This window comes from Haliotis rubra, unplaced genomic scaffold, assembly GCF_003918875.1.
Source record: "Haliotis rubra isolate DU_JTF1 unplaced genomic scaffold, ASM391887v1 Scf821, whole genome shotgun sequence".
In the NCBI taxonomy this organism is placed as follows: Eukaryota; Metazoa; Mollusca; class Gastropoda; order Lepetellida; family Haliotidae; genus Haliotis; species Haliotis rubra.
In genome coordinates this window covers 244,505-265,293 of record NW_025767548.1, presented here as the reverse complement: position 1 = coordinate 265,293, position 20,789 = coordinate 244,505, and the positions used below count along the sequence as shown (strand labels likewise).

Below are 20,789 nucleotides of genomic sequence, written 5' to 3'. Positions count from 1 at the left end.
GCCGAAGTTAAGTTTATGCGCATGCGTTACCAGATATTCGGCTCAGTGTTTACATGTGAGAGGACAAGTTTGAAACTAATTTCACTCAAGTTATGCCTTGTTATCGATAACTTTATCAGACATTTTTTCGAAGAGAACGAAAGTAACTGGAAGTAACAAGTCTGAATGGTTGTCATCCTTAATCGTTAAGAGGTGAAGTGATGTAAACGTCAGAGGAAGGCTGAGCTTAGTTCCAGGTGAGTACGCTGTCAGTGTCAGTGACAGATTCTTGTCTTCATGGAAAAACAGAAATTCTTAAATCGAAAACGCTTCGTTCGTGTTTTGTTATCAAAGCAGGCGTATTTCCTCGTTATTTACCACACCAGTGTTGATTTTCTATAGTTGACAAATACGTATCTGCTCCAGTATTTGGTGATCTTACTCTTATCTTTGGAACACCATCATTATTTCATCAACACCTTTATCTGCCAAGCATTAAGAGACAGACAATTCAGTGTGTAGTTAGTAAATTTATATCTTTACTTACATATCATGTGAAAATGATAGATTTCACATAAGGTATCAATGGTGTGGATAAATAGAACTGTACATAACTGGTTCAAGGAGATACAAATAGAAAGTAATCGTGAGGACTCAATTTTTATCTTGCTAGTAATCTTATGTTATGGGTTTTGGAAGCTTAAGAACATCTGTTGTTTCCTTGATTATCCCATGAACATTTGTAAAAGTGTCACTTACTTCTTAAACACCATCATCCGAGTACAAGTTGACAATGCCTGCGTGATGCAATCCTCTTGGTTGTAGCAAGAGGAAACACAACTGTCTGAAAACGTATGACATCCCAAAGTATATTCTGTTGCTTTCTAATGGCGAGAGCACTGTGGATGATTGAACTCACATGTCCACTTGAAGTTTGTTAAGACTAATAGTTACCTTTAAGTGGACCACAGGTACTACAAAAATGCAGGTTTAGGCAACCTAGTGATCAGTGCCTGGTTACAGAACCTTTGGAATTCTGTAATGCAACTTCTCATGAGGACAGTCTCAACTGGAGGGGAACTGAACAATCTTTACAGAAAGTTTGGGTGGACTTGTACCCAAATGTTAGCTAACCTGTACCCAATTGTAGTTTATCAACTTGATGACTCTTACCAGAAAGACAAATCTGTACAATACATATTCTAACATCATCAAATGGATAAATTCATTTCTAGTTAACAGACAACAATTTGTACAGGTTAATAATTTGAAATCATCAATTGTAAACACATCAACTGTCGCTATTTCACCAATTTTGTTTTTATGTACACCAATGACTGTGTATCCAACGCAGAAAGATGTTTTACAGTTAAATTTGTCGGGGAATCAGAACTTAGTTACAGAGCTGAAATTTCAAAATTTGTAGAATGGTGTAAATCAACAATAAATGCAGTAGTATAGGGAATGATAGTCCGAGACTGTATAGGTGCACCATGCCTAGGAGGTCCATACAAGCCAATTCGGCTCCCACAGCCACTAAAAAATTAGTGTTTTTCACAAAACAATATCGGTAGACGAAAAGTGTCCCAACGTAAATGCACTCCAATTAGAGATATGCGGGTACAGTGAGACCTCGGATACCCGGACCCCAGATATCCGGAAACCTCGCCTTCCGGTCAATTATTAGAAAAAAACAATCTCTTACGTTATAAAAGTGACTGTCTATAACTGATATTCGGTTTCCGTTTCCGGACGGTATATTTTACAAACCAACTGGCTAAATCAACACAAAATTGACTCGCGTATCCGCATGAAGCTTTGATCTACCGGCTGACCGTGTGCAGGGAAGCACGAGAGTCCCATGTGTTTTGACACGAGACATGGTCTGCTATACCGGATTAATGACCGGTCAGCAAGGTATTGGTGGTGATTAGTAGGCCTAGATGACACTGAGTTAACCATTGAGTTCTAACTGTTAAGTTGTTTATTCAATCAAAGTAATAAGAGTGCAGTGTGTCGATATTCAAGTCAGTTGGTGTTGATTGTCTTTCACATCTGACCTGTTCAGCGATTGGCTGATCTACTTTGATAGACAGATGAGGTCGCGTTGTAGGCGTGTCATACTGCTTTTAGACAATGCCGCTAGTCACAACTGTGCTAATGTGAGATTAACAAATGTCACGGTGCACTTCCTACCCCCGGGCACTACGGCCCACATTCAACCCATGTATGGCGGAATTATTCGGACATTCAAGGCACATTACAGAAAACACCTCGTCCGACATCTCCTCAACTGTGTGGATAATGACGGAGCCCCGGTGGTCAACCTGCGACAATCACTGAGGATGGTCAAACAAGCCTGGGATGCAGTTAAACCTTCGACAATAGCCAGCTGCTTCTGCCACATTGACATCCTGCCTTATCATACAGAGGAAGACTCAGACGACGACATGGTGCTTTCTGAGCTGGCCGAACAACTCAGAAAGTTTGCCGATGCCAGCAATACAGACACCACAGAAGCCACGCCCACTGCCGAGGAGTTTGTTGATATTGACATCGAGGTTGAGACTGGCGAGGCCCTGTCAGATGCTTCAATTATCGACATGGTTACCAATAAAGAAGATACCGAAGAAGAAAGTAGCGGTGACACGGATGATCAGTCAGCTCCACTACCCTTCTCGTTTGCCGACACACAGAAATATTACGAAGGCCTGGTCAGCTACTTTGAGAACATTGGCGACCGTGAAAACCTGGACAAAATGTTGTCCGTCGTGTTGCAAAGCAGCGGCACCCAGTGTAAGCAGTCCTCAATGAAAGACTTTTTTAAAACTAAATAATTGTAAAGGTATGATTGTTATGTTGTGATGTTGCGATGCTGTTTTTATTGACTATACATGTACAATAAAGGCTTGATGATTATAGACATTTTGGATTTTCCTTGAGGTGTATGAAAACCAAAAATCCAGATATCCGGATATTCCATTATCCGGACGATTTACGTAAAAACAAATGTGTCCGGATATCCGAGGTCTTACTGTATATGGATATAGAAAAAATGCCAGGAACCAAGCTATCACGCGAAGCCTATGCCGAGATCCAATCTGGTCGTTTGTCCGTTCGGGAAGCGAAGAAGAAGTACCACATATCGCAAGCCAGATATACACGAGTCTGAGGTGGTATAGACCCCGAGCCAGAAACAAAGACAACAACTTCCGACCTGATCCCTCAACAGTTTCTCGAACTCTATTTGCTGTGCTTTCGCCAATTCGTAGAAGATGGCAAAATAGACGATTTTGTCTACATCTACCCACCCAACCAATTTCGACCTGCAGCCAGTAACACAAGGGCAGACACAACCAATGCACCGACTGCCTCGCCGCTATATTGGAACTCCCCACTCTCTTCGAACCAGACAACTCTACATGCAAGTGTGGCGCCATCAACTACTGCGTCGGCAGCAAGAAATGCGTTCTCTGGAAAAACAAAGCCATAGACTACACACCCCAGGAGCGACTCCCCCTCGAGGTTCCGGAAGAAATCGCGATCCCCTACTGTATCTCGAACATTGGAACCTGTATGACAACTGCCCCTTCTGGAGCCTGCAACACCAACGCCTCCTCAACAAATTGGCGGACATTTGTCCATGCGAGAAAGATTCTTGTATCTTCCGGTAGCTAGCGGGAAAAGCAGAGCCACCACCACAGGGACAGAACAATATTTGGCATACCCCCTTGCCCAACTACGGCGGGCCCAAAGATATGGAAGTAGCAGCCCCTCCATGCAACGAACAGCGAAAAGCCACAGAAGTTCTGGAAGGAATCTATACGTGTAAAAAGTTTGCCGTGGCGAAATGCGAAGGCAGGAACCGACTGTCGCTGCTACTCGATTTGCCGACTGGAAAAACGATCCCGGTCTACGGCTACAAGATACGAGAAATGGTTTGAGACGCCGGCAGAATAGAAGGCCTACTGTGGGTGGACCGTTTCTGTGCAGGCTTGGCAAAATCTGCCACTCGCCCATATCGAAAAGGAAAGACGATCGAGAAGTCAAGTTGCTGTTCCAAGAGACCGAGCGAGTATAGCTTCTATCAAGTAAAAAAAACAACAACAAAAAACACACATACACACACACAATGCTCTTCAAAACAGATGTACAATATATAGAACAATATATATTTCCAATTGCAAGAAAAAGTATCGCATCTCTCTCGATATTTCTTTTCTATCCTAGTCCATGTGGAACGGGTCCCTAGGTTTTGGCGTTGCTGTCTTCGTCTTGTTGGCCTATGTTTCGACCGGTATGTCGGCCGGTGTGTAGTGCTTCCAGGTCTTGTAGACGACCTTCCAGAGAAACAAGGCGGCTATTGAAAAGGTAGATCCACACTTTTGAGCTGATTCTACCATCTGCCCCACCTTCTCGATATCCAGATGGGTCTCTTCTTGTTCCTCCTCTACGGGGGCGGTGGGGTAGTCCAGTGGTTAAAGCGTTCGCTCGTCACGTCGAAGACCCGGGTTCGATTCCTCACATGGGTACAATGTGTGAAGCCCATTTCTGGTGTTCCCCCGTCGTGATATTGCTGGAATATTGCTAAAAGTGGCGTAAAACTAAACTCACTCACTCCTCTACGCTTTCTGTTTTCTCCTGGAGTTCTTCGAGAGGGGAATTGTCTGCGTTGTCCAGCCTAGACAAGATGTCCACCAACAAATTTGTTGTTTGCTGCGCACGAGACGACAACATCATCACGGTTTGCTCCACACAAGCCGACAATATCGTCGTGTTTTGCTCCACACGAGCCTCGATCTTCCCCAGACAATCGTAGAAGTCCTGGCAAGATGGTCGAAGGTTCTGCGGCAGGCAATATGGTTGTGCTGGAGGGTGACTTCAGATTTGGAGCTATCTCACCGACAGGCAAGAGGGTCCGAAGGTTCTGCAGCAGGCAATATGGTTGTGCTGGAGGGTGACTTCAGATTTGGAGCTATCTTGCCGGCAGGCAGGAGGGTCGGAAGGTTCTGCGGCAGGCAATATGGTTGTGCTGGAGGGTGACTTCAGATTTGGAGCTATCTTGCCGGCAGGCAAGAGGGTCGGAAGGTTCTGCAGCAGGCTCCAGCCATAGCTCGTAGAGCCTTGTGGACCCAATACCGAAGCGCTTTTTGACCTCGCTTGCTGGGAGCACACCGCAAAGGGAGCATATTTCTTGGATGTGGTCCGAAGACAAATCTCTTTTTGGTGGCATGGTTGTTTTTCCCTGGGTATGTATGTATATATATATATCCCATACTTCCCATATGTCTATATGGAAATCCCAATCCTATCCCATTTTTTCCTGGGAAATCCCATCCTCTCCCAATCCTCTCCCATTTTTAACTCACATACTTTTTTCAGAATATTCATCATTACCTTCTGGAAGCAGGCTGCGCATGCCGACTTTTAGAACAAACAGGGTTCGCCACTCATTTGTTCCAGCTAGTATTAGATGTATTAACAACAAATTCAATGAATGACTTGTCTTCAAACTGTCCAAATTCTAGTCAATATCAATGTTTGTGTAATAAATTGATGTATTTATATCCTGAGTAATTTAAACAATAGTTTTATGATTATCATTTGCACTATTATATGGCTGCTTTATGAAAGAAAAACTGGAGAACTGCATATGATGCAAAACAAATTTCCCTTGGGATAATAAAGAAATTATCTTATCTTATCTTATATGATTAGAAACATTGATCATTTCTAATGTAGCTTGCAACAAACACATTTAGCTTGAAATCACATAATTTTTAGACTTATCCTATCTCACGGTATGCACTTCTCTCTTTTCTCCTACCAAGTCATGGAAACATGCTGAAGGCTAACTTGAATCAAATCTTCCGGGCCTCTCTCCCATCCGACCTCTCCCCCCACTCGGTCTCCTACATTAGCTTTAGCCCTCAGTTCAGAGGTCACTGCAGCTATGTCCGGGCGGTCCGCAGGCATCGATTTTACTACCTTCGTCTCCCTTACAAACATTCCTGGGGTCACCAGTCTTTTTTACCACCGCCGTTCCATCAACTTTACAAATGTTCCGGTCAATCATCTCTGTAGGTGTGCTAAGGCTCAGATGGTCAAGTGACAGCCCACTATTGTCATTTTCTTTCTTGTCACCCATGACGGTCCGGGTTAGAATATTGATCTTCAGTTACCCATGCTTGTCGTAAGAGGCGACTAACGGGATCGGGTGGTCAGTCTCCCTGACTTGGTTGACATATGTCATCGGTTCCCACTTACACGGATCGATGCTCATGCTGTTGATCCCTGGACTATCTGGTCCACTTACTGTTTCTTGTTGCCCACTGGTGTGAACGCTCTGTCTCCCACTCGTCTCTACTTTTCATCATGGGACGAGTAACTGATCTTCCCGGAAGAGATAACACTGTGACAGTTACAGAAGAATTTTTTTTCTGCCGCTGATCCTCATACACTATGTGTTGATTGTATCAGATAGTGTGACAGGCCTCACTGTTGCTCTTATTGTGCCAGTTTGGACGATGAAGCGCTCTCCGTTATCGTGGAATGGGCCCAAGACAAGTGGCAGACAGAGATCATCGGAGGCTTTCCGTGGGTCCATCATCTCAACATTTGAAGCGATATTGTAGATCACCATCACCGGACAAAGATTTATCCATACAGCATCGGATTCCTACCTCAGCGAGAATTACGTTGGTTATTTCGACCCCCAACTTCGAGTCCAGTATCGGGACAGGATAACTTCCCCACTTGAACTTCATACTTCACTCTCACAGTCCTGATTGACAGTTCTAGTGACTTTTTCTCAAACACCTATTTTTCTGGATCGGCAATTAACTTACCTACAATGATTTATTGTAGTACGAGCTTGTCTATGGCGATTCCTCGAACTCCAGTGACAATCCCTGTAAGTTCGGCATTTTCCGCCTAGTGCACCGCTTCCATTCGGTGTTACTCTCTATAGTTTGGCATGAAATGCATGTGGACCCGTTTTTTAGTAAATATCTCTTCATCCAATGACCCAATCGATCTCAAACTGTGCAAGTGGATGTTTTGTCAGACAACCTAATCACATTGTAAATCACTGATTTTATGCATTTGTATTAAAGAATCTGTCTATGTAACTGTCAACAAAATAAACAGCAGAACGCAAACTGCTTGCAGAGGGAGAGAGCCAATGACCTGTAACAGCGTCAGTGTTGGGTCATAAAGGTCAACGTTCGTCAATGTAGGTCAGCTATGCACGTGACAGGTATGAAGAGGTGTTCATTTCTAGCAAATAGCCGGCGAATGACATCTCTGATGACCCTGATGTCAAAAGAATCTAACTTTGGATGCCTACCTTTTTTGTACAAGGTTTTGTTTATTGGTTGTTTTTTTATTTTTCACAATTTTTAGCACGATGTTCTTTTTCATGCCAAGAGCAAAAGTTGTACGTTTCATGTAATCCGACACCTTATAAATCGGTTTGCTACGTTTGCTCTCTTTTTAAAAAAAATTCAACACATTTCTAATTAAACGTTTAGCATCATCTGAATAAGCTTTCATGATGACAGCTAGAATTAGTTAATGTGAATGATCCAAACGGTCTATCACTGTGCAGTGCACAGGTAACTATCATGAACTGCACGTGCATTTACCTTTATGACCCAACACTGCCGCTGTTACGGGTCATTGGCTCCCCTCCCTCTGCAAGCAGTCTGCGGTCTGCTGTTTATTTTGTTGACAGTTACATAGACAGATTCTTTAATGCAAATGCATAAAATCGGTGATTGACAATGTGATTAGGTTGTCTGACAAAACATCCACATGCACAGTTTGAGATCGATTGGGTCATTGGATGAAGAGATATTTACTAAAAAACGGGTCCACATGCATTTCATGCCAAACTATAGTGCGACGATTTTGTATGGGTCGAGTGTTCACTCCAGTGCGTCGCTCTCACACAATTCGACGCTCCAGACCGGCTCTTACTGCAATACGCTTCTGTTTGGTTCGTCACTGCAGGCCAGAGCGGCGCTTCAGTTCGGTCCGTCGCTCTCACAAAGGGAAAAAGAGGCCAGTGCACCGTTTCACTTCAGTTTATCGTCTCTCATTTAGTCCAGCTCATTAGCCCAGGGCGCCGCTTTTGATTGGATCACCACTTCAGTCTCGTGTGCCTTTTTGATTGGATCAACGCTTCAGACCAGTGCTCTGTTTTCGATTGGAACAACGATTCAACCTAGTGAACTGTTTTTTTATTGGAACAACTTTTCAGTCCAGTACGCCATTACTGTATGGTATGGCGTTTAGATGAGTGCACCGGTCCTGATTGACTCAGCACTTTAGATCACGCTGCCAAACCGAATCACCGAACCAGATCAACTATCCAATCCTGGTCGCCGAACCATACCAGATCGCCGCTCAAACAGTATTCGCCGATCTGACTGTGTTCGCTGAACTGTCAGCATTCGCCGAATCATCTGATTACCTCAAACGCCTACTGTCAACATGACTTTGTTTACTAGTTCACAAACTATGTTGCCTACAGTGACTTTTTCTACTGCGAGTTTACCTTCACCAATTCTTCCAACTTCGGCATTGATACCTCATTTTGCAGTTTCTACTGGTGCTCAGCTTGGCTTTGGGGTTATGCCTCCTGCTTCTGCGGTATCTATGTACGGACAGAGCGTTCACTCCAGTGTGGCGCTTTCATTCAGTTCAGCGCTTTAGAGCGCACCTCAGGTTTTGATTGGGTCGTCTCTACACACATGAATGATTCAATTCTACAAATCTATCCTTCAACGTAGATATCAGCTCTACAACCACCCAGTAGTGCATTACAAGACCAGCTTGATATTCAGGAATATTTTACGATGCTTCACTGAGTCCTGTTACTACAGACTACTCGTAGCATCGTTATGGTGTATCACTGGATGTAGTCGTGGCCTGTTTCGTCATCCTCATCACCTTTACTTTTACATCATCAGCAAGTTTCTGGACAGATGTGTCAAATTTCTGCGTGTGGTACTTTCAGTGATGTTTTGTCAAATAGCTAGCGTCCCTTCGCACAGATTTTATGGGTTGGGAATCGCCTGGTTAACCGAATACTGTGTTGTCAGTTGAGAGGTCACTGCAGCTGTCCGGGAGGTCTGCAGGCATCGATTTTACTACCTTCATCTCCCTTACAAACATTCCTGGGGTCACCAGTCTTTTTACCACCGCCATTCCATCAACTTTACGAATGTTCTGGTAGATTGATGATCCCCATGCATCGAATTTACTAACTTTCTCACTCCATCTGGTGGACCAACACTTCATTTTGCGAACCATACGTTCCTGTGATCACCGATTGTACGACCTTCATCACTCTGTGTACAATGTGAACGTTCCTGTAGATCGACTGACAATCTCCATGCCTCAAACCTTCTACATTCAGCACTTCTTTAGTAGTGTCAGCTCAGCTAATTGAACGTTTCCTGTCTCAGGAGAGATCCCTTCTTCAGTGACAATAGTTGCTAGGCCTTTTGACGTCAGCTCAAGCCCTAGCATACATCTCCAGCTTCCTCCGACAGCGATTTCTATGCCCATATCTCGAGGCCAACAACTGAACCCTAAGTAATTGATTCACCTTCCAAAAGTGCTTGGTTCATTCCTTCAGTGGTGGCTCATCAGACGGAACGCTGCGCTGGAGTCTCTATGGTTGCCCTAGCGCTCTCGCAACTCATGACTCTTTGTCAGTGGCATGAACTTCTGGGTCTGTTGACATCAGCTCAAGCTTTGACACTCAGGGAACTGCTTCAACTACAACCTCTCCAATATTTTCTGTGTCCGCACATCAGGATCAGTGACCCTGACACATTGATCTCTCTTCCTACTGTACTCCATCCTCATCTCTAATGGTGGTTGGATGAGTTGAATGTTTGTGGCCGAGTCTCTTTAAGTACATCACCTGTACGTAGATGCCTCTCTACACTAGTGGGGAGCTAACCTACTCGATCGTCAAGTGGCTATGCTGTGGTCTCCCGCAGACCAAACATGCCACATCAACTTCTAAGAGTTCAAGGCAGTCATTTTGGCGATCGCTCATTGGCAACGATTTCTTCAGTCACCCAGCCTTTTGATCCGTTCGGCCACCGCTGCATATATCAATCAGATGGGATCCACATGTTCCGCACAGCTCCTTTATTGGACCCAACAGTTCTTCCTCTTGGTGGACTCACTAAACGGTCAAGGCAAATCACATTCCAGGGTTGGAAACCGTCAGTGCCGATTCACTGTCATACTCAGCTCGACCATCTTGTTTGCGAACAAGATTGCGAAGTTTTTATAACCGATTCTGGATCCTCTGGAATGGGAACATGATGCACTAGCAATCCCCTGGGAAGACCTCAACGCATATGCGTTTCCACCAGTGGCGCTACTTCCACGAATACTTCTCAGGTTAGGAACAACGCAGCGGATGACACTGCTTGGGTCGTCCCTTTTTGGTCGTCCAGAAGTTGGTTCGTAGACATGCAAAACACAGCCAGTCCACACCCAGTACCACTTCCCGAACAACCTTCTGATCTACCCTCCCTCGGATCAGCTTCCCTGGTCACTGCTAACGCTCTATCTACACGCTTGGCACATTTGCATGAATAGCTGATTGCGCAGGGTTATTCCCAGTGTGTCGCTACGCCAATTACCACAGTTCATCGGCCTTCCACCCATTCACTCTACGATGATATATGGAAGATTTTTTAAGTATGTTGCGAGGTGAAGGGCATTATCTCCCCTACTACAGCGTCACCACAGATGGTAGCTGAATGTCTCCAGCATCTACGTGCTTCCAAGAAGTTGATGGGTTCAACTTTGGCCACATATCTAGCTGCGCTTAACACGGTAATTGCCACGGCTACGGGTGTCAAGGTATCGACTGTCCCTGAACTGTAGTCTCTCCTGCAATCGTATAAGGTTGTTGATCGATCTCGAAAGTTCTGGCCACCAGCTTGGGATCTTTCCATGGTACTCACGTCAGAGGAACATGAGCCTCTGGTTCTTCCTCATGGCTTTTGCGACTGCTGCTTGCATCTCTGAGCTTCATGCACTGGATGTCAGCCAGATGCGGTTTGAGATTACACGATATGCCAAGGTTTTCGTAGGTTTGAGGTGGGACTTCATCGCCCAAAACCAGTTGCCAGGACAGCCGGAGTGACTGTTCATCAATCCACCACTGTCTACAATTTTTGGCCCTGACGACACTGAGGATTTCTCCCTATGTCCTGTCCGGACTATACGGGTCAATCTAGCTGCTCCAAGGACCGTCGTAGGTTACGTAAGAGACTATTTATTCCTCTGTCTACCGCCTCATCTGCAGAGGTCTCTTGTACCACCTTGGCATTCTGGATGAGGTCTGCCATCCTTTGTGCCTACGCCTACGCTGACCTTCCACCTACTATGGCCAACCCTCATGAGACGAGAACCTTGGCTTCTACAGTGGCACTTCACAGCAATTGTTCCCTTCACACCATCATGGAGGATTGGTTTTGGACGTCAGACACAGTCTTCGCCTCACCCTGTCTCTGGGATCTGTCTGTCACTGACGTGGAAGGTCTTCACCAACTGGGTCCATTGGTTCTGGCACAGCAGTTGTCCTCGGCTCGCAAACGCAGATAAGATGCAGTTCCTGCTTCGCGTCGGTCTTGCATTCTGTATCTTATCTTATCTTAATATCTTAATATCGATATCGATCTTTTTCTTGATAGTCATTTTCTCTTGGGCTTAAAGTCACATGCAACGCAAAACACAACTTTGCATATTCTGATACCTTTCGGCATGGACTTACAGTAACATATTATCAAAAATGCAAATTCAACTTATAAAGTTGAAAAATAGCGCGATGAAACACACACACACACACACACACATACACACGCACACACACACACACACAAAATCGGAGTTCAAGGGATTCACTAATTTCACCCCAGCGCTGGGGTGAAAAATGGTTTCAACAGCTGTGCTGCGCTGCGCCCATAGCGCATGTGCAGTGATTAGGTTCACGCTGCTTGAACCAGGAAGGCGACTCCGTAAAACCCAGCTAGTGATGTGTGCAACGATTATTGCTGTGTTCGAAGTTGGAGAACAAAAGATGTTTCTTGTGATTACAAGCATCTTTGGTCTGCAGTAATAAAAATACACTGGCCCCATACTTTTTCTTATATGTTTTCACATCTTGCTTTTTGGGGGTTGGCAGATTTGCAAACCAAGTTTTCAAGAAAGTGTAGCATTAGAAATACTAATTTCTTTGCTCAGCTTGAAAACTGAAATGTTTTAATACATGTCTGTGGAAACATAGAAAAATATGTTGATTGTGATAAGCAGTCTCTGTCACAGACAAAACTCAATGTCTGTTTTATTGACACCTATGTGTCTGCCTGCCTGTCTGCTAATGACAATATGCAATACACAACTTTGATCATTGACCACATGCAATTTGAACTTGAAACGTATCAGGCTATACACCATAAACACAATACATTGAGTTATGGCTCATTCACCTGAGTTCTGTCTCTGTCACATTATGTAATTTCACAGACAGGCAGGTGTGATACTTGTACACATGACATGTTATTATGTCTGTGGGTTGCAAACAAACAGCGTCCATTTTTCTCGGATGACTGGATCAAACGGAAACCGGTGTAAACTCAGATTGTCAGTTTCAAGTCCTGCCTTGTACTTGAAGGAACGACAGTTTCCAGCCATGCAATAGTTCACCATTTTAGTATTTGTTGGTTGAATCAAACCCATAGAGGTTGGATGGGAGAGAAGCCCGGAAGATTTGATTCAACTTAGCCTTCAGCATGTTTTCACGACTTGGTAGAAGAAGAGAGAGAAGTGCATACCGTGAGATAGGATATGTATGTAAATATACAATTTATAGTTAAAATTTCCAAGCTTGTAGTTCTGGTAGCTTTTAAAAGCATCTGCTCTTCTGCAATGTACTGAGAAAGCACATTAAACATGTTTCCAGCTAAGATTATATTTGGTTTGTTTTTCATAGCAAGTCATGAGTAGTCCAATATTGTGAAAAGTTCTAGTTACATCGGCCAACTTCCAAAAAATTAGTAGCTTAGTACTAAAATAACTATGTCGACATGGCCAGTTGAGTTTACTTAGCCTGTTTAGTTCAGAGGGAATAACTGTTTAGTAGTCATTTATCACTTCACAACACCATCAACAAGATCTGTGTATCTCTCTGACATATGTTTGTTTAGGCTTCTCTACTTGTGTGAATTGGTACATGTGTGGAGGTTGATGTGACAAAACCTAATGGTTTCAATATGGATTGAGCTGTGAATACATACAACATGCAATATATATGTTCATTGTATATACAGTAGAACACGGATATAACGAACTCCAAGGGACCAAGAAATTTAGTTCGCTATATCCGTTGTTCGTTATTCACATTTGACCGCCCTCTTTGATTGTAGAGATGTAGACATTCTCAGACATTACCTATATCATGTTGATAAATATGAAGTTTATTTTTATAATAAAATTGAAATAATACATCTACAACTTAAATACATTTATTTTTTAATGAAAATGCAAGCTTACATTTATAATGTCCAGATAAACCACGAAAGAAGCTAAAACTGTAGCGATTTTTTTTCCATTTGTGACATGTCATAACATGCCCGTACCTTTTTCTTTTATATTTTCATTTTTATGTAATCAGGCTTTCCGTTCGTTAACATGACACAACAACGGGAAATACCTCCGTTTTCGAAGCTTCGTATGAATAACATGCGAGGCGAATCGTGTGGTGTCTGGTATCGTTCGACAGCTCTGTAACATCAACAATATCACTGTACCCTTGCCGAGAGTATTTTCACAGTTGTAAAAAGCGATTTTATTGGATAAAGATTGGTTTCTAATGACGCTTTTTCGCCACAGTCTGCTATAAGGATCGTGATTGGTCAAAATCAGACACGTGACCTAAGGCAGCCAATCATACTACGGCAATGGATACCGCCCTCGTCAACGAAAACTTTCGTTTAACACGATATGTTTGTTTTGTTAATTAATTAATGACCATCAAACAATGTTGATTCACCGCCAACAAGATTGATGTATACTGTACCGCTAAGTGGCTGAGCTGACACTGAGTGAGTTCGCTAATCACGTCGTTAATTGGGTCTTGGGGGTAGTAAATCAGTTCGCTATAGCCGTTAATTCGCTACTCACGAGTTCGTTATTCACGTATAATTTCAATGATATTATAAAGGACTGTTGACGGGACTTTTAAATTTGTTCGCTATATCCGTTTGTACGCTATATCCGTGTTCGCTATAACCATGTTCTACTGTATAATAAAATATATGTTATAGTCACCCAAACTGTTGATGGATTCTTTCATAAACTTGTGTTTGCTGTGAAATGCACTGTTGCAATCTGTATTTTAATATAAATGATATTGAGAACACTTCACATCTTTGGTCTTATCCAATGAGAGGTGATAGATGACCACAAATGAGATGAATTTACACTTTGTTTTGCTGGTGTATGTCAGAGGGGAGAGTGATTTTCATAGGAACTGATGTCCAGTAATTAAGACTGTGTAGAGTTCTACTAACTGTTCATTTTGATGCCCAAAAATCCCTTCTTTTCTCAGTTTCCAAACTACGTCATATAGCTCACAACCTTGGATGAGCAAAGGATCAATATGAGGTCTGTTAACATTAGGGGTGTCGCAATACGCGAATGTATCGATGCATCGATACATTTTTACTGACGATACGATACGGGATACATGCTTGCGTGTATCGATTCCTATTTTAAAACTTTATCGATTCAAATTTTTATGCTATATCCATCTCCTTCAAAGTCTTGATGGTAAAATTATACGAGACCGCTTCGATAAATAGATGTAGCTAGCTTTACTTAAAAAAATAGGTTGGAAACTAACAGCTTACGTGATTGGCTAGACTATTTTGATGGACCAATCAGCGCACGCGTACGTTGCCGGTAAGGTAATGCTATGAAAAGGCGCGAAAATTATGTATCGCGATACGTATCGTATCGTGACCTTAAAATCGTGATACGTATCGTATCGAGAGATTGGTGTATCGTGACACCCCTAGTTAACATCATAAAAGGGCCCATATTAGATCAGATTAAGAAAATGTTTGGTTGTGACGTCTGTTTTAGTGAATACTTACAAACCACTTTTATATCTAAAAGCTTGGTGATTGTGTTCATGTAATTTCTCCAGATGAAGTGCAATGTCCAGAAGAAGTGTTAACGGGGATGACCTTGACCTTAGTCTGACAGGGTCTCAGATATCAAGTTCTGGGCGAAGACCTGGATCTGGGAGACAGTTGAAGAGACCCAATTCCTTGGTGGATATCAGGACTGCTAAGGTATGTACAACATATGTGAAAGAAAATGGCTGAGTTGTTTTATGCCATAGTCATCCATGTCACACCATTTGAAGGTAGCTTAGGTAGCTGAGTGGTTGAAATGTTCGCTCATCAAGCCAGGCATGGGTTCAAAGTCTGAAACCAATTTCTGGTGTCCCTTGTCGCTAAATTGCTGGACTATTAATACCAGGGTTGTAAAACCATACTCACTCACGTTGTAACTTATTTATATATTGCTAGAGTTAAGTGTTTCTTATTGGCCACTCAGTGATTGATTTTGCTGTATTCAGACTGCACTGGTGCAGGTCAGATATTGCTAGTGCAGGTCATTTCTATTGTCAGGTTGCAGCCAGTGCAGGTAACATTTTAATTTAAAATTAGTCTTCTCCTATCGTGTGTATCGACAAAATCAATTACCTGAAACAAAAAATTAAACAAGTCTGTTTTCATGCTCATAAATCAGTTACCATGACCATAATACCGGTATGTGTACATAGTCTTGTGATATAACATGGAAGGTCAAAGGTCACAGTGTTATACGTCACTTGAAATGGTGAACAAGCTGATTTTGCAAAGTGGACAAGAAATTATATTTATGAATGAAAGTGGTCATTACAAAGCATTCATCTATGAAAATATTCTTTCAGACATTTTACTTGTCACTATATGGCTGCAATATTGCCGAGGTGACGTTAAATGTTAACTCACTCAGACATTTTACAAAGTGAACTTTTTCAGAGATAGTGAAATGGACCACAAATATCCTTCTAACTTTGCTGATAAAAAATCGCCTGTTGTCAGTGAGTGCAATAGCTTTGTTGATAACATGGTGCAGCCAATATTTAGATGGTGCAGCCAGATTAACTCACTTGGCTGATGAACAAAATATGAAATTGTACCCTGGCACTGTGTCACTTCTGGCACGGCTTGTTGATACTTATGTAACTTGTCATAAAAATCACCAACATAATATGATAACATCTTTGTCCTCAGTCACCTAACGAAGATGTCAGAGCTATCAAAAGATTTAGAAAAGTAAACTATCAATGGCGAGAGTCGTTTTGTTCTATTGAAAATAGTATTTTTGTTGTTCAGTGTCACACCGATATATGCTTCACATATATACTGGTGTCATTTAGTATGGATACATTCCAGCAGTAAACAATACATACTCATAGTGTGATACAAGGTAGTATAATGTACCAGTGTTAACGTAAATTGTTGCTGCATGTTTGTTTTCTCTGTTACAGACCTCCAGCACTAATGATGTGTTCCCCACTGATAAAGACAAGAGGAAGTCACCAAGAGGTGAGAAAACACTTGACTCAATGTCCACTCTCAGTTAACATTGTGTCATTGTTCTTTATATAATTTGGTACCCTTGGTCGCTGTTTGGCTCAACACATGGGTCCTGTTTTTCGTGATCGGTGGAGGTGCGTCGGTGTATTGCTTGAGGGAGGTGTGTCATATTACCTCACGCTACGGTACCGCTGAAGAGAAAGGATTGACAGTTCCGCCTTCCTGGGGAGGCTTTTGCCCCTAGGCAGCCGACCCAGACTCAGCTACGTGTTCTACCATCGCTGGTCTGAGACGTTGTCGACCCCTTGCTTTCAGGCAGCTGGATACACTTCCTGAGCTTGTTAAGCGATACCATCTTGGGGATGACTCACTGTTTCAAGTGCTGAATGAGTCATTGCTCACAACGATCACCCTGGGGGGAGGCTCAGCCTCCTCTTTAGCGGCACTGGCAGCTAAACAGGGAAGGCTCATTCTTCTGTTTTCCCAAGCAGGAGAGCCTCCGTGCCAAGGTCCAGTCATTACTGGACAAGGCAGCCATCAAGGTGGTTCCTTTGGGGCAGGAAAATGTGGGGTTTTGTTTTTACAGATGACTCCACCTATTTCCTGGTCACCAAGAAGACGGAGGGTTCAGACCTCGCGAAAGAACTCCTTTGGTGATTGTTCAGGGCAACTTAACTGGTGTGGGCTACAGGGAACCCTCATACAGTTCAGATTCTGCAATATATTTACTGCCTTGGTCATCCAGAGAGATTAGCTCCCTTCCGCAGATAAAGTCCTTGACCTTGCAACAGAACTTGAGGATTATCTGCCCTTGATTTCCATAGTAACAAACATGTGCTCTAAAAGTGCCAAATTATTTCTGTTGGTTTCATGTAACATTTTTACAAGAGGGTTCAGATTATATTGGGTACAGTTAGCAAAGTTATCTGCCAGTGTAGACTACCAGTTATCCGACTTCCTGTTTTTGTGGAAGCCACAGTGGCTGAGCGGGTTAGGTGGCTGACTTTGTGTGCTGGCAGTAAGGTGCCTGACTCTGAAGGTGCGAGTTCGAATCCCGAATGGGACTCAACCCCCCAAAATACTATAATCTTTTCTTTACTAAGAAAGTGTAATCGCAAAAATAACATATGTTACATCCATAAATCTTGCTTTTCTTATGCATTCAACTTCTAAATGCCCTTCAAAGATTTGAACAATCTTTTATTTGGACTTATTAAGAGAGCCTCTGTTTCTGAGTGACCATTTCACAATTCACATTATTTTGTAATTTTTGTTTGTTTCATAATGGGACATATGTTATCAATTTACTCAAAGGCCAAAGTCTTATAAATTTTGTAGAACTGTATAATGACATTCTAGACAAGGATCTTAGTTATTGGAGGTCACAGGATTTTAAGCTCAAGTAGTTCACCTAAATCATGTTTTTGTTTCATTTTTCATTAGTTCATGTTAACACATGTTTATATTGGAGTTGAATCTGAATGAATCACTGACATACAGTAACAATAATTATCCCCCGTAACGCGTTTTGCGGGGGGTATTAAAATGGACTCCATCCGTCTGTCCGTCCGTCCATGCACATTTGTCTTTTCCGGAGCAGAACTCTAAAACCGTTCACTATTTCTTCACCAAACTTGGCACATAGATTGGTCTGGTGGTGTACTGGTGCCTTTTGGTAGTTTTGGAATTCTGAATAAAATATTTTTGGCGTTTCCATGGCAACAAGTTTGATAGTGCTCCTTTCTAGAGCAGAACTTTAAAAATCTTTCAATGTTCTTCTTCCACTTTTCTATATACACACCTAAATATTTGACATAATCATAACTCGTAGACATAATCATGAAGAGTATTTTGCCATTGCGGGGGATATTGATGACTTTGTCTTCTTGTTATATACTGCATTGAAGTGCATTCTGTTGAAGCAAACAACACTGATCATGTTATACTATTACCTTTATCATTATGTTTGCAAAGCTTTGTTACAATACGGTACTTGAATCATTCTACAGTAAAGCTCTGTATCATTTTATTTATCTGTACACCATTTGTATACAGCCATACACAATGGGGCCGGGGAGCCTGAAAGTATGGTGTAACAGTAACAGCATATAAGAAGATGATGTCACACTTGGACAGAAACCTTGCATTCAATATATCACAAATGACAATATGTATTGCAGTATCTCTTAAATTATTGCAATATATCGCAATATGAGGATCAGGGCAATATCCAGCCCTCTTCAGACCTATACTAGATCTCAAAGGCCTGAACGACATGATGGAGGTTCCGTCTTTCAAGATGGAGACACTGCGATCAGTGATCTAATCTGTAGAGGCAGGGGATTGGCTTCAGTCAGTCGACCTCAAAGACGCATACCTTCCTTTCCTGATGCACCCTGAGTTCAGGAAATACCTCAGGTTTTGTTTTGACGGGGAGGTGTTATCAGTTTCGCGTGCTCCCCTTCGACATCTCCATGGTGCCAGACAACTGGATTCCACTCCAGGACACAGGGCTTTGTCACTCGTCCAAGACGACTGAGTCGAGATCAAAGCTTTGTCACACTTTCGAGATGACACTTTCCGATGAGTATTCTCACCAAGTTGGGTTGGATTATCAATTTCATGAAATCGAACTTGTACTACAATATCTGGTTTTCTTGAGGGTTACTTTGCAACCGCTTTACCAAGGTTCAGAGGGTTGCTTTGAATTTCTCAAGTCCCCCAGGGCCTCAGCATGTACATAGCCCCAGTTGCTTGGCAACAATGTGGCGACGGTGGACATAGTGGCATGTGCGTCTGAGGATGCGACCTATAGAGATGGCCTTAGCGCAGCTGTGGTCTCACTCAGAGATTTACAAAAATGTTTTCTAGACTCCAGAGTGGTTGATTCCTCATGTGCGGTTGCGGACAGATGTCAGGAATCTATCCCGGGGGCTCCCCATGGAAATCCCAATGCCATCGCTCTGGATTCAACCGGATGCCTCCCTCACAGGCTGGGGCAGGGTTCTGGGCGGCCTCACAGTATCGGGCCTTTGGTCAGAGAACGAGGCGTGCCTGCACATCAATGTGCTAGAATTGAGAGCAGTCCGGCTGGTATTCGAACGCTTTGTGGATCAGGTTCGAAGCCGTTTGATTCGTCTAGAGATGGACAGTCAAACGGCGATGACCTATATCCTCAAGCAGATCAGTACAGTGTCCTGTTGTTCCTGCAGGAGCCATGTAAGTTTCTGCTGTGGTGCGACCAGTTCGACATACGGGTGATGCCTGTTAATCTCTCAGGGGTAGACAATGTTCGTGCAGACGCACTCTCTTGGCGTATGCTAGCCCCTAACGAGTGGATGCTCCACCGATACCCCTGATTCCCAGGGTCCTCTTGCAGCTTGCCACCATACCAGCTCAACTACTTGTGCTCCTTGCACCTCTTTGGTCGGCACAAAGCTGGTTTCCGGTAATCATCAGGTTTCTGGCTCAGTCTCCTGTACTATTACCCTTTCAACTGGACCTACTATCCCAGAACGGAGCATCCCATCCGAATCCAAGGATTCAGTGGGTGACTTGGCCACTATCTGGAATCGCCTCCAGCGGAATTCCTGCATCAGTTGCAGACACAATTCTGGCTTCTGCGGAGGGATTCGACAAACGTTCAATATGAGGATAGATGGGCCTGTTATGCATGCTGGTGTGTCGCAGAGGGATTCTTGATCCCTTTTCTACAGATCAAGTTACAGTTATGGATTTTTTGCAATCTAGATTAGAAGCCGGTCTCACCTCTTTTACTATCAGAGGCTATTCCACGGCTTTTTGCCTTTCACATACCTGCTGATGGTGTACTATTAGCTTTTATGGCGTGTACGGCGCTCTCCTAGTTGTTTCCATCTCACCATTCTTTGCTGGCTGGGTGTATATTACTGGGAATATTTTGACGATTCCACCATACTGTATTCTTCCAAATTATTGCTTGAGGGTGGGGTTGATTGACACGCTTCTAAGCCAATCAGCATATAAGCTTGGTATTTCTACTCCCTGCCTAAGCCATTGACATCGGCGGTCAGGTGACTTGGCAAGTGTGTTTTTCTATTTCCACTCGGTTTTAGATTCAGCTTGAGAATTAGTTTA

The 20,789-nt window shown here is 43.1% G+C and overlaps 1 protein-coding gene across 1 annotated transcript in view; it reads left to right on the top strand.

Moving 5' to 3' along the window:
- Positions 1–36: 36 nt before the first annotated feature.
- The window catches only part of LOC124262119 (centrosomal protein of 131 kDa-like), a 49,445-nt gene continuing 28,692 nt past the window's right edge, over positions 37–20,789 (top strand). The window contains 3 exon segments of the mRNA XM_046696568.1: positions 37–236; positions 15,227–15,374; positions 16,625–16,682. Coding sequence (XP_046552524.1) covers positions 15,237–15,374; positions 16,625–16,682 — 196 coding nt within the window. The 5' untranslated portion in view covers positions 37–236; positions 15,227–15,236.